General features: G+C 43.8%; 1 protein-coding gene across 5 annotated transcripts in view; it reads left to right on the top strand.

Moving 5' to 3' along the window:
• USP21 (ubiquitin specific peptidase 21) overlaps nt 1-17,320 on the top strand; it is a 409,008-nt gene that overhangs the window by 290,546 nt on the left and 101,142 nt on the right. For all 5 annotated transcript variants that reach the window (XM_069217823.1, XM_069217824.1, XM_069217825.1 and 2 more), the window contains 2 exons: nt 6,922-7,025; nt 13,712-13,798. In XM_069217823.1, coding sequence (XP_069073924.1) covers nt 6,922-7,025; nt 13,712-13,798 — 191 coding nt within the window. The remainder of the gene's footprint in view (nt 1-6,921; nt 7,026-13,711; nt 13,799-17,320) is intronic.

Raw genomic sequence — 17,320 nt, forward strand, 5'->3', positions numbered from 1 at the left:
CCCCCCCCTGCCACCAGGAATGTAGTTGAGGCGACTGGTGGGAAGGAGGATGGGTACATGTCCCAACCTGTTATCCACACTATTATAGTCACCTCCTAAAAGCATTGGTAGAAATGCCTGTTCTGCAGATGGATAAAGAATCAATACATTTAGTCTGGAGAGCATTTTGCAACTTGAGTCTTACTCTAATTTGTGTGGTCTATTCAGAATTGATACCAAGTGCCCTGTGGACCTATCTGTTTATTAAGTGCTGTGATTGGTACTCCGAGCCTCGCTCATATCAACACTACCCTAGCATAAGTGTACAGTTTGTGAAACAGTTGACCCCCTCTTTTGTGTGTGTGTTTTTTTCCCCTATTTGGTGCCTTTTTCTCTTGTCAAGTGTGTTTCTAACAGCCTGATCGATAACATGAGTTCTCTGGAATCTTTGATGCAAATAGATTTTATTTTGCTTGGCAATATTGTTTATGCTCTTCACATTCCATGTCAACCGTATGTATTTGTTTAGCAGAAACATAAGTGGACTCTGGAAAGTTGTGATCCACCATCTGCCTTGTACCCCACAATCATTGTCAGTGCTGTGAGTGTGTAACATCCTAATAATGCAATTAACTCTTTTGACCTGATAATACCGGTTCATAACCAGACCTAATATTAAATTTGTTCTACAAGTTCCTTACTTCTGAGTCAGTGAGGTGGTAGCTTTTGAGGGGTATAAGGGTAGTATAACTCAAGTGTCTCCGCCAGCCAAGTCCACCATAGTTGTCCTACATGTGCATTAATTTGAAAATGTAGTTCAGAGCCAACCAGGTAACTGTTATTTTCTCAGGTCAGTGATTTAGCATATGATCAAATCTGCTCACTTGCAAAGGTGATAGCTGTATCTTTTATACTTGTTGTATGTGTGCATTAATCTGAAACTGCAGTTCAGAGCCAACCAGGTGACCATCTACATTTTCTCAGGTCAGTGATTCAGCAAATTATCAGATCTGCTCATCTGCAATACTTGATTACCCTTAGGTAGGTAGACATCATCCTTTAAGAGTCTGTGCTCCTCCGATCCTGCGAGTTCTGCTTCGTGTCAGAAGGCATTCCATTTTAAATTGCTCACCCACCATTGCCATTGAAGTTTCTCTTGTTGTGTTGGTGTTGACCTTCTGCTCCTTCCAGGCTTAGACCTCCTCTGGCTTTGTCTCCTCTTTGAAGTTGTTTCCAGGATTGGATTGGTTAAGGTCAACTGGTAAAATGTGTCCCAGAACAGTTCTAGGCCTTATTGGGGTTGTGAAAGAATAGTGTTTTGTCATTGAAAAATATCTCAAGGCGTGCAGGAAAGCACATAAATCAAACATCTTCTAAATGTCTCAATATGCTCTTTTATCTCCAGGAATGTAGAGTTTTGCTGCTGCACATGTAGTCCGGGAATTCATGATTTTAGTATTCTCAATGGGAAAGTGACTGGTTTGCTTTCCTTTCTGTGAAATCACATCTTTGTTTCTGTAATTCAGAAGGCTTGCAAACACAGTCCCTGGGTGCACCTGATGAGGCCGTGCATGCGCTCCCTGAGCACTCCTTCTGCACTGTAAAAATTGGAGAAACCCTGGGTTGCAACAGGTTACTCCAAATATTTCTTCAGGTTACCGAACATGTCCGGTCCCTTTGTGTTCAGATAATCCAAGCAAGCATATGTTGTTTTGTCAGTATAAGCCATCTGGGTCTTCATCCCTTTACACTAAGAAGTGGGCATGCTTAGTAAGGTCCTTCACTTGTTTTTAGTTGCCATTCACTTAGTATACATTCATCATGTTCAACTCTGTTAACTCTGTGAAACTCTTAATTTTCGTTTGTCATACCTTAACAAGGTATTCTCTAAAATCAGGGCCAAAATGCTTGATGCTTGGCTTGAGGAAGTTATTTCACACCATGTCCACCTGGACGAATCAGGGTTTATGCAGCGCCAGACTACCCTACACAATATCTGCAGGGTTTCCAACGTTATAAAGCTAAGTGGTGTCTACCTGGCCACCAAGCCCTGCTTATAACTGACATTTAGAGGGCACTCAACTTGGTTGACTGGAACTACTTGTTTGCCCTCCTGGGTCAATACGGCTTTGGCCTGCTCTTCATCAGCTATGTATGCTCGCTCTACACCAACCTCACTGAGAGAGTACAAGTTGGTGGCAATGGTTTCCGAGTGGTTCAACACACAGAGAGGAACTTTTTGTTTGCTCTGGCTATTGAGCCTTTGGCGGCCTGGATGCGTGTTATATTTTGTAGATTTCAGTGGTCCACAGTGGTGAGCGATAGAATATCCCAATATGCGGCCTATGTCCTGATGCTCTTAGATGACAAGAAGGAGTCAGGGCCTTGAGCTCTTCAAATCCTTCAGATATTAGGGTCTTATTCTGGTCTGCGCATGAACGAGGCTGAAATATCAATCTATTATATTGCTCCCTGCCCACCGCTCATGCCCTGGGTGCCCAGGCTACAGGTGATTTTGCAAGCCTTCAAATACCTGGGGTCTTTATAACCTCACAGGGCCCAAGAGTATGAGTCTAATTTGCAGACCCAAATGGATGGTCTAGCTAAAGACGTGAAATTCTGGACCGCCCTTCCGCTGTCCCTACTGAGTCATTCTGCCATCTTCAAAATGTTCTCCCTCCAGAGACTCCTCTACCTACTCCAGAACTACCCTTTCCCAGTAAGAAGCACCTTCTTTACTACAGCCATGGATTTCCCTTGGGAAGTGCTGCCGCCTCACCTATGACCGTGACACAGCTACCCCAGATATACTTCTTTATTATCAGGCTGCCCACCTCCTCTTCCTCAATGACTGGTGGTTCGAGGGGTTTGGCTGTCCTGCATACGCGACTTGGGGGGTGGATCATGCGCTACAGCAACCTCCCACACTTGCTATATGGCGCCACAAGAGTAGTGCTGACAATATGGGCGGATGCAATTAAATCCAGTGATGGGTGGGTAGATTCACTTTAGAGACCCCATTTTGGAGACAGAATCGCTTTCTACAGGTCGCTGCACTTCATAGCTTCTCCTGCTGGGGACACCATAGGTATTTCTATGCTCTGAGACGTCGTGCACGATAGATCGCTGATGGACCTCCAGCGCACCCAGTTCTTCCTATACTTCCAGCTCCTACATGCCCTCATGCCCCACATAAAATCCATGTAGGATATTCCCAAATAGTCCCCACTTGAAGCCAAAATCCTTCTTACTAACATCAAAACCTATTTTAATAAAACCATAAGTTATCAGACATATACCGGATGTTTTTTCACAATATGCCTGACTCTATGGCAGAGGTGAGGGAGGTGCGGGAGCAGAATGTGCGACAGTTGGAGGATGAGGACTGGATTGAGACAGTGGTAGCCCTCAGGGCGATGACAAACGTGTCCCAGTTTTGTTTAATGCTGTTTAAATTGCTGCACTGCACTTATCTCACCCAAACTTAGTTGTTCAAAATGAGATTGATCTAAAAAAGTGCCTGCTTACACTGCAACGACCCTGACGGAGATCTAATATATACATTTTGGCACTGCCCTGCACTTTCCTCCATCTGGATCCAGGTGCTGGGAACCTTAGATGGATTCTGGGCTGGGAAATCCCCAGCGACCCTAAGCTAATCATGTTACATGTCACAGAGAGTATTGAGGGGAACATATATCATAGTGCACTGCTGTTGTTGGGCTTAGTACTTGCTAAAAGGGACATAGCACAGGCATGGAAGACCATGACAGCCCCATCTGTTGCCAAATGGGCTGTGGGCATGGATCATTGCATGGATCATTGCATTGGACTTGAGCGCCCGATATACCTAGCGTGATAATGCTCCCAGAAACATCACAAAATTGGGAAGGGATAGGCCGATTTTAGAGGTATTTCATTGAAAGCATGTCCACCACAGCCCAGGTCCATGGAAGGGGTTCTTGATGTCTGCAGAGACAGCTTGGACTGAGCGCTGGGGGTTGGGCCATCTGGGGTCTGTCTTATGTGGTCAGACTGAACCAGTGTGTCGGTATACTCTGTCATGCTTTGTCATGGCGAATTGGTAGTAATTCTGTAATGTCTTGCTGCAGTTTTACAGCACTGATTATTTGCATTGTACCTACCGTGGGAAGGGTATGGTTAAAACAAAAATCAATAAAATGTTTTTTTGTTTTGTTTTTTTAGAAAAAAAAGCAAACAAACAAGGTATTCTCTACCGCTACTGAGTTGTAGTTTTTCATGGCTGTGGTGCCTTGAGTATTTTTAATAGCTTGTCCTGTGGTACAGCTTGCTACTCATCACTTTCATCCGTAATGTTCCTAGTCAGTGAAGTAGATTGTTAGCCTGGCTCCTTCAAATGGGGTACCTTGATTTGGTCATGGTTTTTTGTTTATTAAGGTTTGCCCTTATCTGCAGCTAGATATTTATTTTCATTGGTGGTATGTCCTTAATTGATCTCAAAGTCTCCCCTTCCAATGGTATAATAGACTTGCAGCATTTTAAAGAACACCAAGACCTGCCTTAGAATATATGGGGGTCACAGTACAGCACTCCCACGCCATTTTGAATCCCAATGTTTAGTGCCCCCTCACTCCCCCAAATATTTTGTACATCTGACTGTAGCCCTCTAGCAGTTCACATAAAGATGGCAGTGGAAGAGAAAGAGGGGAGGTAGAGGCTGCCTGCCACCAAATAAACCAGGCACCTGGCTCATTCAGTCCTATCAGTGCTCAAATCTTGGCCCGCCAGCTGTTGTCTTCGTCCTCCCCTCTATCAGTGTACTCGCCTTTTTGATCCTTGGGCAAATGGAGCACTGTTACATTTGTTTTCGGGGTGTGGTGTGTCAGAGGCCAAGGCAGTACCTCTGACTCCTCACCCTCCTTCCCACTCTGCAGGTGATTAGGGCTGCCAGTGTCAGGATCTCCTGAGCCACAGCATTCTTCTCCCCTATCACATTTGTCTTCTCCCACAGGCTCTGCAGGCCAACCGCCTCCCTATCTTTCCACTACCCTAGCCTGCGCATAGTTGTCACTTTGGTTGTGCGCCCCATGTTTTCTTATTGCTGCTTTCATGCCGGTGGATCAACTCATCTGTCCCTGTCATACCACTATCTTATTTGCTGCAGTGGTGTGCCTGGAGAGATCAATCCAGCAAACGTCTTCAGCGACACTCGCTAAGCATGCTTCAAGGGCATTTTTGTCATGTCCCAGGCAGTTGGGCCGTCAAAAAAAAAATATACACTTTATAAGGTATAGGTTGTCAGCTGTTCAGTGAGGCCTGCAATGCCTTTCACTCCATCGATAGCTGATCATACCTCCACCCCGAACTTTGCAGGGATCAATGCTTGATATGGATAGCACATCTGGAGTGACAAGGAATGAGTGAGGTGACAGGTTATAGATCAAAGCAAGAGCAGGCTAAAGAGGCTGGAGTCAACAATGTTGTTCAAAAATAGAGAATGTTGTCAGCCACATGATTCTGCCTCCTTGCTTCAAAGCAAAAGTTCAAACCTATTTGTATCACCCTTTGATTTAAATCCCCACCCTAGGCAGGGAACAGTAGAGAAACTCTGAGACAACCTTCTCCAGTTTGGGAACATAAAACAGAGCACAGGGAAGACCTAAGTGATAGAGAAGAAGGGTAGTTTAAAGGCTATGTCATTACCATTCGTTTTCTTCCAGTGAGCTTGGCTAGGTGTCTTAACAAGTGCCCTGTTTATTAAGACATCAGCCCATTTTAGCCTATTAAGATGAAAAGTCATCATCAAAACCTTGGTTTGAGAGAAGAAGCAAGCAAGCAGGCTGGTTATGGCTGACACTAAGCACAGTCTTCTAATGTACCAGTCTTATCTTTACAGCCTAAGTGATAGTCTGCTGGTCATTCACTGTGCTGTTAACAAGTAGCCTCTGTGGTCATTTCTGTCGCTAACTCTGACATATCAGCCAATTATGAAATGTTGCTTTTGGTATGGTTTAATAGAAATTTTGTGAAACTTCACAATCATTGACCTGTAGTTTTTATAAAGAGTGTTTATGAATAAACTCTGGTGATGGGATTAGCTATGCATGGCTTTGCTCCTTAAAGTTGGGACAACAGTTATTGATCCAGAAAAACCACTACCATCACCACCTCTGCACTGTACTACCTAAATGCACAAGAAGAATTTCAGTCATGGTTTATAGGCACAGAACACATGGCCAGGTTTTACAGATAGAGTGCCATTTATCATTAGTACCAGGCATAAAATGACACCTAACAACTGATCTGATTCTTCACATATTTTGGGAATTTTTCTGACTCTAACCACAGATGTATTTAACAAAACAAATGAGTCATCTAACCTTAATCATACATGTAATTGGGCTGCACCAGTTTGTCCTGCAAAACATTCTACTTGAATACTAGACATTTTGTTTTTATAAACTTAGCACAGTGGGTAAGGATTCAGGTGTAAAGGAAATCTTATAGGTCCAAGATTTTCGTTTCAAAACATATTCCCTTGCAGGTGGTATTTTTGGTATGCTTATAAACTGGTATTTTTAAAGTCTGAGTGACATTGGAAACATACATTTCTGTTCCAGGGGATCCTCCGTAATAGTCTTAAGCACTCCCGCCCTTGCAAAAAAGACCTCACCATTTCGGCAGGTCAGACCTTCCAAAATTTAAAAGGGGAAAACTGTAGTATTTACTGTAATATGCACGTTTTGGTGTTGTAACCCCCATAATCTGCATGTTCCCCAAAAACTCAGAGTATGCAAATTATTGCATCTGATAAATTCCGAACACCTTGGATAATTATCACATCTGACTTGGGCCACTTGTAACTAGGCCCCTAGTGGATGAAGTGGAAATGCATAGGCTGCATACATTTAGTAAAGAATGTAGGCATATATAACTGACAATTCTTGTTTTCCTTGACAGATCTGTTTGTTGGCCAGCTGAAAAGCTGCCTTAAGTGCCAGACCTGTGGCTATCACTCCCCTACCTTTGAGGTTTTCTGTGATCTCTCGCTTCCAATCCCCAAGGTAATGGCTTTAAAGATGATTTTTGCCTTCTACATCTGTACAACTCCAAATTATGTTTAGACTAGATTTTCGTTAAGTAACAAGTTTGCCTGGTGCCCATTGATTTTTTTAAAAAATATTCTTTTGTGCATAAGCTTTCTTTTGTTATAGGCCAGGATATTCATCCTATTGTAAACTGGTGTAGCACATGCAAGCAGTATCAATGATTCTCAGAAAGGTTCCAAATGTTCCGAACTTGAGAGTGCATGTGTGGGTCTCTGAGTGTGTTGTGCAGTTATGCATGTTGCCCTGTGTTTGTTGGGTGAAAGTATTTTCCCATTCACTTACGTGTACATATCTCTGTGAGGCAGAGTAAGAAAACTGCTGAGTGTGTTGCCCATTTCAGAGACCTTTACATTTGGTGTTATTTGTGGAACACATTTAAGATTGTGCACACTTGTCGACTTTCATTAAAACTAGGCTTCCGCATGCCCTGAAATGTGGATTTACTCTGTGTCAAAGGGATAGCTGTTTCATGTGCATAAGTAGAATCACATTGTATCCTTCTGAATTTCAGAAGAAGCTACAATCTTTTTAGCATTTGGTTCAAAGTAGATCAGATTCCCTTGTATTACAAAGTACATAGAGTGCTGTGCTTGTTTCAGGGTTCCTTTGTTCCTTATAGCAGTAAAGGGGATGGCAAACACTGAACTACATGTTGGAGGGGGCATGGCTATGCTAATTTATGTTTTTGAGTGTAAATGCATGGATCTACTATGCTATTTTATTCAAAGTATTTAAATATCATTGTCTCAGATATGGATTGCAGCAGAGTGTTTTACGTGCTCATATGTACCAGGCATGCCTGGTTACATAGTGCATCTAAGGATGAGCCTAAGGCACACATTTACAGAGCTAATATTCTTTGTGACTAGGCAGGGGAGGTTTACAGAAAGGTGCACTGTTGAATGACTGGTGAGCATTTGAAGGCATGGGGTCATCAAACTGTAGACATAGGAGGGATGTGAAAATGTGGGCTTTGGTTATTTACTGAAGTGTCGTAGAGAGAATGAACACCTGAGATATAAGGTAAGTTTGTTCAAATGTTTTGAGGCATAGACCGGAGACACTAGTCTGATTTTGCTTGGCATTCTGAATTTTGATAAAGACAAATAACCCCTGGGGGAAACACAAAAACTATCCACCACTCAACACACTACACAAACATACATACCCACCAGATCAGGCTTCGCAAGTCACATGACCTCAACAGAAGTATCTCAGAACCTCCGCTTGGGTACCTTTTTGTGAATTAAAAAAGCAAGAAAAGTATTTGCAGGCAGAGGGATATCTGCACCCATATTTTCCATAGTTACTTTGTGAATCTGACTCCGTTTTTTGAGAAATTTCTGTTGCAATAACTGATATGATATTTGTCAGAAGACATCACATTGCAGAGTGTAAGAAGATGAAGATAAGGTTCTATAGTTAAAACTTGAGTATTACCAGAGACTACCTTTCAAGAATTGTCTTCTATCATTGCCATAAATTCAAATTCTTATATACCGGGGTGAGGTGCCTTCATGAACGATTTTACATTGCAGTGGGATTGGACACCCAAGAGAATATTACAGCCTACGCATGTTGAATTGCAAAGCAGTTTACCTAACTTTAAAATCTTTCCTCCTGTCGAGTTCATTTGTTATTGATCTGAGTGAACAATAAGATGATGATATACTATCTGATCACTCAAGAAGGAACAACATCAAGGGTTTTCTCAGTAGAGGCTTAGTCAGTCTGTAAGTGGTCTCTAGCTTGGAACCATCAGCATGACCATTATTACTGCAAAACACTATGGTGGATGGTTGAAAAGGTTCTTGCAGAAAGCACAAGCACTTCTAAATGATACAGTGCATTGAAATGTTCAATGCATGGGGAAAGTCCGAATTAGATTGAGACACAGAATTAAGACTTTCATTCCATGTACCCAGACACCTATCAAAGGGGATGCTTTGTGCATAAGCTGGTCAAGAAATAGCTATGTTTGTCCACCAGCTACATGAATTCCCATGACAGTCTTGAAGCTGGAACACAAAAAAACTGTATTTCTAATCTCTCTAGATGGGCCACCCCAGAAGTAGTATCCCGATCTTGGCATAGGTTTCTATGTAGACCAGATTTCATATCCAGATGTCAGGCAATATAATTCTTCACTCCTGAACTCCTGCATCACATCCACCTGAACACCCCTCGAGGCCTCATGGTAAAGCAGGAAAATCACCCTTCATAAATAACTTTTCACTGTACCAAAAATGTAAAGCTTTTTTGGAGGGCCTCACATAGATTGCTCTCCAGAGCAACATCTTCCGCTCCTTGGTAACTGAATGTTCCCTCCATGTTTGACGGCTTAAAGAGAGACTTGCTTCATTGAAATAATCTACCCTTTATCCACGATGAGAAGAGTGGCAATTATCAAAATGGTGACACTGGCCAAAGCTCTTTACATTTAACAGAGCTACCCATTTCAAATCCCTGCCTCATTCTTCAAAAATATCAGGTCCCTACTGCAGTATTTCCTATGGCAGAAAAGCTAACCAGTGTAGCATTGACAGTGTGCTGCAAATTGACATTCAGAGGGGGTTGAGGCATGGCAGACTTTGTCTCACAATGGGGCTGTACACCAAACTGAGATCAGTCACTTGTTATATAATTCTGACTTGGATCCAGCATATAAGATGGAGCGTCGAGCCTTAGGAGAGAAATTGTGGGGTTATAGCTATGACAGTTACCCATGTGGATGTGTCCATCAAACGGTTGAATTGGTGAGTCTACTAGAGGGGACCTCCTTCACCCCCTGCCCCCCCCTTACCTGAACTCAGCTGCTAACGTGGCCACCACAATGTCCTGGGAGGCAGAGAAAATCATGCATGCAAGCGTTAATGCTGGTGCCACACTAAGTCAGAATCATCATGCGTCACATCAGTTGTTCCAGTGCCTTACCACCTGCAAAGAACGCTTGATGGAGAAGAGAAGGCCTGCTGAGAAGTGAGCCTAGAAACCGGTGAGACAGCAGTGCCACAAGGGCCTACCTTCTTCAGTGTGGCAAACTAATTTAATCTGAAGCAGATGAGGGGAGGACACAGTCACTTGAATTCCCTGTTTCGCACAGATGACACCAAATTGACTCTGAACACTGTACAAGCTGGTTAGGCAAGTGCAGATGTACGGTCCCAAATGTATCTGATGGAACACTCTCCTTGCAGAAAACGCGGCTCATCGAACTGCCAGTCACACTTTGGAAAGTAAGTATTTGTGTACAGATCCCTAAGGTGTTTACTTCCCTCTGGTGAGCACAAACACTAGAGTGAGTCTTTTTCTCCTTCTGACATGTTCACTGTACATGTGGTGAGGACAACTGTCCTGGCATTGCCGAACAAGCATTAAGATGACTAAGTATTGGAAATGGCCCTATCTGCAAGATCATCCCAATCATTTTGCCTTCCTCCTCCTACCTTTTGCTGGATTTTTTCTTTTTGTCATTTTTTTTCATGTTATACGCTACAGATGGTCCAACCTCATTAGGACTCTTATAGAACGCTTCCCCTACTGGGAAATCATCCACATATCTTTCACAACTTGACTCTGATCAAAGCCAGCATACTCTAGGGGTTGACAATGGAGGTGAGGAGGAGGATGCCCAAAACTTGGGTTTGCAGGAGGCCAGTGGTATGGCTACCTCCCTTGACATTGGGTTGATTTACCCCCGTCCCCACCCTCTACTGCCCAACAGAGGAATCAGCTTAATTTGCTGTGGTTATCCGGCTTAAGCCTGCTGACAGACGTTATGCAACATAGCCATGCATCTACTGAGCCGCTCCTTCCTTTTAATGAAGCACTCACTAATGCATTGATGGTCATGTGGGCTAAACCTTGTTCTTGTAAAATAGGCAAGTGACCAAATGCCATGTGCTTGGTCAAGGAGACGCTGCTGTCCTAACCCAGCATCTCACACCAGACAGCCTGGTTTTTCAGGCCTCTACGAGCATGCTCAATCCCAAAGGACGACTTCTGACAGAGCACCAAAATATATGAAGCATTCAGTAAATCAGTGTTTTACTCTGCTATCCTAACCCTTCTCTAGTTCAGTGCTAGCTGCATTCTAAGCAAGCTATTCAGACACATCGTGGAGTATGGTCAGTGAGATTTTGTCGACAGTCCCTGAAAGTTTTGCGCAAATTTAGCCCAGGCCATCCAAGATTGCCAGGATGCAGCAAAATATGGCATCTTTTTTAGTACTCAGATGATTAACCAAGATTGCCCATGCATTGTAAGACCCTCACCAGCTATTTTCCACCGGTGGTATGTTCTTTTCCTATGATATACTAGTAGCAAATAGCATCATCATCTGGTCTTTTTTTTACTCCAAGCCGGAAGAAATGCCATCACTGTGTATGGAATCGTAGTGTATTATGATTACCTTGCTCGTGCTGTAACCACATCGTCCTCCCCATCCTGAATGTGGACATTTAGGACAGGGAGGATGATGATGTTACAGCACGAGCGATTTACTCTCTAAAAGACTCCAGTAATGTGCCAAAGTCTTTACACTTTTATAAGGGTTACATTTTTCCCTGCCTAAAGAACCTACAGACAAGCTTCTCAGGTCCTTGAAGTGAATATACTTGAATATAGAAGATTCCAGAAGGTAATTTCCTCCTTTGACTATTGAATATTAGTAATATTAGTCCTGAACAAAGCCAATGACCTATCAGGGAGCAAGTAAGTTTCAACATGTTGACCTTTTTGATGTGAAGGACACGTAATTCGTTCCCAACACTCCATATCACAGATGTTTTAACGTTCTTACCCTATCCAATCATAATAAACTAGCATCACTTGGTATAGAGGTAATTTTAATTCACCTTCACTACATCCTTGTTCAACGAGACCCACCACGTTTCCATACCCAGTGATGGCATTTCCTCCTGGGTGGAGTCAAAAAAGACCCAATGATGTTGCTATCGGCTACTAGTACACCAGAGGTAAAGAACATACTATTGGTGAAAAGAAGCTGGTGAGGGTCTTACAACGCAGGGGCAATCTTGGTTAATTATATGAGTGGTTTCGTTCTCATTGATGTTTACATTAACATTTTGGAAGCTGAGTGAAATCCCGAAATGGCTTCTATCTCCCTTTTTGTGTGGGGATGTCATCTGTTTTAGACTGGACACAATTGACTATTTATTCAAGGTGTAAGCGTGATGCTTTGGTGTCAATAATGTATATGCTATTTGACGGCAGATAAGGTAGACTCAGCATTGGAGTGCTTCAAGCAAAGCAGGGTCACAGCATGCTCCCTATTTGAATCTCTTCCACATATTGAATTTCTTACCAAGAACCTACAGGGGCATGCACTACTCCCATTGGTTGGCTGTAGTGCCACTTTTACTTTCTGTTGGACAGCTGACCTTATTTCAGCCTGTCCATCTTGTGTTTGTCCCTCTCTTTTAACGAAGTCCCTCTACCATCTCTTTGCTTGGCCGGTTCCTGCGCTTCCTCTACTCGCTTTTAGGGAACTGCTTTTTCCTTTTTATTTAAGCACTCCACAAAAGAACATGTGTTTTCTTACTGTCTCCCTTGTGTGCCTTTCTCGAACCCCACCCCTTCATTGCTCTCTGTAGCTCATGTGCTTCTTTTCCCCTCCATCCTTACTAGTATTGCTCTGTCTTGTCGGTGACCTTCTACCCCTAGCACTATAGGTTAGTCTTTCGCCTGCATTCACATTTGCTTTACCTCCCCCATCCGCAGTGTTTCTTCACCCCCTTCTCAACCGGTAACCCAATTATCCATTTAAGTGTTTTTTAGAAGCACTTTTGTGCTTATTTTTAAAAACAAATATTTACCAAGTCCTCTAGAATTGGTGAATAAAAACAAACCTGCCTTTTGTAGTCATGTGCATGCATGCTCTTACAATATGATGCAACAGCCACATAGCACCTTCTCTTTTTTTTTTTTAATGGTGTACAGCTTGGCTAAAAACATTGGCAAAGTAATAGACCTTGAAGGCAAGACCCCTTGGCTTTGCCATTGCTTGTTTGTTAAGCTGTTTTGCATTTTTTTGCATGTTTGAGCTGTTTTGAGACTCAGGATGGTTAGTTTAGTGTTGAATATCTTCCACACATTGTGTTTCTTACTGCAGGTCACTTTTCTATACGTTTCTTTTGCAGAGCAACTGAGAGGAGCGCTGAAAATGGCAGAAGTCATTTTAAGTACTCAATGTTGTGCTATGGAATATCGTGATACCTTAATATCATAGCCAAAATACAGAGGATTCAAATATTGAAAGATCAGTGCATATAGAGAAGTATAAATTGACTATTCGTAACCCGACATCTGTGTACCTTGATGATGGGGGAGGGGTGTGTGTGTGTGTGTGTGGGGGTGGGGGTGGGGGTGTGTGTGTGTTTGTGCTTCCTTGTGAATATTTTAGTCCTCAATATTTTGACACTACATTAAGGTATAACAATGTGCCCAGCTCAGTTTTCAGGATCCACGCCCTCAATAAGCATAGACACTATTGTGAAGTTAAATAACAAAACATTTGGACTTTTTCTCACAGTATATTTGCTTGGCTTTAGTAATATCAAGTAATACCAATATTCCAAGTTCTGGTACCTTCTGAAACCTGATCTCATTTTCTCTTACAGAAAGGTTTTACTAGTGGAAAAGTCACACTCTTAGACTGCTTCAGTCTCTTCACAAAAGAAGAAGAGCTAAATTCAGAAAATGCTCCAGTAAGTTAAAGAATTTCTAAATCATGGTAAATTTTTGAGCGTGTATGAAGCAGAAGAATGTTTCCTCCATGGGAAAGTAATTAAATATATATGAATTGAGAGTTCTCTGGAGGACGATGTTAAATGAGGTTAATGTATTGATGCTTTTGTAGAGATTATGGTTTCTTCCCTTGGTCACATCTATCTATCAAACTGTCAGTTTTATTCATTCTGCCTCAATCAACTATGTTCAGTTATTTCTTCTAGCTCTGTGCTTGTACTGTCATAAATTTGTGATGAATGTGGAAGGAAGGCATCAATAAGGAGGATTAATCAACAGCAGCAATAGCTACTTTATCTACGTGTCTCCCCAAAAGTCCACATTAGCAGTACATTCCTTCTCGGAGGGTAGTAGAGTAAAGGGATTCTTTGCAGAAAATTCAAAAGTAGGCATGATTTGCATAATGTGATCGGTGGCGACCCCTCTTTTGAGCAAAGGGCGCAATTTAGTACCAATTTGTTATTTCAACCAAGTCAAGGATCACTTTGTATGTAAGGCGGCATTGTGCAAGTCTCCTTTTACAGTAAGCAGAATTTGAACCCTTTTCTGGTTGCACCCCTGAGCAAAGAGCAAAAGAAATTGGAGGCGCTGGGTAAACCGGTCTTTCAGCCGCAGCCTGGCCTTGCTCTCTCTGAATACAGCCTGTTTGCTGGGAAGATACCAACATGCTTTATTGGACATGGCACAAATGGTGGTCTCCAACTTACCTGACTATCTTCAGGACAACTTGGCTGAGGTGGTTCCGAATTGACAAAATGCTTCAAGACAGCTCTTCAGAGCAGGGCTTGATACAGCAGATTACGTTGCCAGAGCTATGGAGGCCCTTCTATGACTCTGAGAAGGCATTTGTGGCTCCGGTTGACAAGCTACTCCGAATACGTCATGACTGCCTTGATGGCCATACCATTTTGAAAGAGCAAAGCTTTTTGGGGACAAGGTGGATTCCATGCATGAACATTTCAAGGTGGAGAGGAAAACAGCTCCAACATTAGTCTTTCATTCCCTGGCAAATGATTAATGCATGTTTTGTACATTTTTGGGATTTTCAAGATGGTTCCTTTTTTGCCTGTGTCAGCCTTTGCAGCTTCTAGAACAATAGAACCAGCTCTTCAGGCAGTATAGGAGCAGAGACTAAGGAAGGGTCATCTGTCCCAGCAGGCCTCAATCTTGTCCTCACCTGCACCACCCGCAATGCCCCTTTTGTTTATCCTTACAGCAGCATGTACAATCTGTGGGCAGATTGGAAGCCTCCTTTTTACAAGCCTTGAACGCTGAAACATCAGATAAGTGGGTGGTTAAGTTTGTAGAAATTAGATATGCCCCACCTCTTCGTTCTCTCCTGCCTACAAATCCCCCCTCCCCCAGATCTGCAGGGGACCTCCGTTGGATTTAGCTGTAGAAAGGAGTGGTGGAATTGTGCCAGAGGAGCAAATTAGTAGGGGATGCAACACTTGATACATCCTGATTCTGAAGAAGGACAGCAGTCTTCCTAAGATTCTAGATCCTTACTTCAGAACCTTTACTACTGCAAGGAAATGTTATGGATGCGGACACTAGTCTAGGTTTTTTGTGGCTGGATCAAAAAACAGGATGTTATTACTCGATTTGCAAGATGTGTATTTCCACTTAATAAGCTTGCAGTCTCATGGGAGCTACATATGTTTCATGGTGTAGTCCACCCACTACTAGTTTGTGAAAACCCAAGGTGCCAATGTTAAACTGAATGGGAGGAGCACAAAGGGGACGGTGGTGGTCATGGCCCATCTTATGAGGTCATGATCCCTGTGTTTCCCATATTTTGGTGGTTGGTTGCTCAAAACCGGTTTGATGCAGAGGATGTTGCACCAACTGCAGGCAACCGCATCCCAGCGTTTGATTTGGGCTTTTCCATCAAAATGCCTAAGGCCCTCATTACAACCTCAGCAGTCTTCTCAGAAGACCGCCGAGGCAGCTGGCGCCAGAATACCACCAGTGCTGGCGGTATTTCTGGATCCCTATTTTGACTTTTCTGCTGGGCCAGTGGACAGTAACAGCGTTACCGTCCGCTGGCCCAGCTGAAAAGTCACATCAACATTGCTGCCGGCTCGTAATAGAGACGGTGGCAATGCTGATGTGCAGTGGGTGCAGTAGCACCAGTCGCACATTTCACTGCCCGAAATTCAACCCGCAAAAAGACCTTCGTTGACCAAACAACAACTTTGGCACCGAAAAAGGCCACGCCACCGAAGCCTTCGGACTCAAGCCGAAGCACTGGCTCCGAAACAGGCAAACACCGACCCTTTGAGTCGAAGCCTCGAATCTCTTTCGGAGCTGGGGCCAACATCCACTCTGGGCCTTTTGATCCCGAGAAAACCGGCTTCGGAGCCAAAAAGACTAAGGCCGCCCGCCAAGTTGTAACCGCCGCGCGGCCGCACTCCCGCGGTGGCCATTTCGACATCCCCGCTGGGCCGGCGGGCGGAAACTGAGTTTCCGCCCGCCGGCCCAGTGGGGATGACGGCTGCAACATGGGAGCCGGCTCCAAATGGAGACGGTGGTGGTACGGCGGTGCGACGGGTGCAATTGCACCCGTCACGCTTTTCACTGTCTGCTATGCAGACAGTGAAAAGCTTCATGGGGCTGTGCCATGGGGCCCCTGCACTGCCCAAGCCTTAGGCCCCTTTCAGCCAGGTGGGAACCGCCATGAAAAGACTGGCGAGAGGGGGATTCGTAATCCCCTCTGCAGCGCTGCCCTGGAGGATTAAATCCGCCGGGACCAACGTGGTGGAAAACCGGCGCGCCCCGGTCGTAATTCCCAAGATTGCACCGCCAGCCTGTTGGCGGTGCAATCGACAAAACACCAGGGTTGTAATGAGGCCCTAAGTTACACAGAGGAGCATGGACTTTTGAAACAACTTAAAGAAAGCCATACATTTTCGGAGGAACACACACAGATGGAGGACATTGATGAAAGGCATGCCAGAATTCACATTCACAAAGACACTGGCAAGATCATAATTTCACCTCCTCTGAAGCATAAGAGGAAGCTGGCCTTTCAAGAACAATTGGACACTGCTCAGCCACCGGCTAAAGTGCCAAGACCTAAACAAAGATCTCCACCTCCAGTTTTCACCTCCTCAGACTCCTCCTCATTCTCCTCACCTGCTTGTCTCTCCACCTACTACTCCTACACCTGCAGTCTCCTGTACATTCTTTAGATTCACAACAGGACAGTGTGGATCCATGGGATCTCTATGATCCAGATCCCATTCCGGATAACAGCCCAGACTGCTATCCTTCCAAACCATCACCACCGGAAGACAGCACAGGATACACTCAGGTTCTGGTTAGGGCGGCATCATACCACAGTGTCTCCATGCACTCCGAGCCCTTTGAGGATGATTTTCTCTTCAATACGTTATCCTCCACACACACTACCTACCAGTCCCTTCCCATGCTTCCAGGCATGTTAAAGCACGTACATCAGATATTTTAAGAGCCAGTCA

The sequence above is a fragment of the Pleurodeles waltl genome, chromosome 12, assembly GCF_031143425.1.
Source record: "Pleurodeles waltl isolate 20211129_DDA chromosome 12, aPleWal1.hap1.20221129, whole genome shotgun sequence".
NCBI lineage: Eukaryota > Metazoa > Chordata > Amphibia > Caudata > Salamandridae > Pleurodeles > Pleurodeles waltl.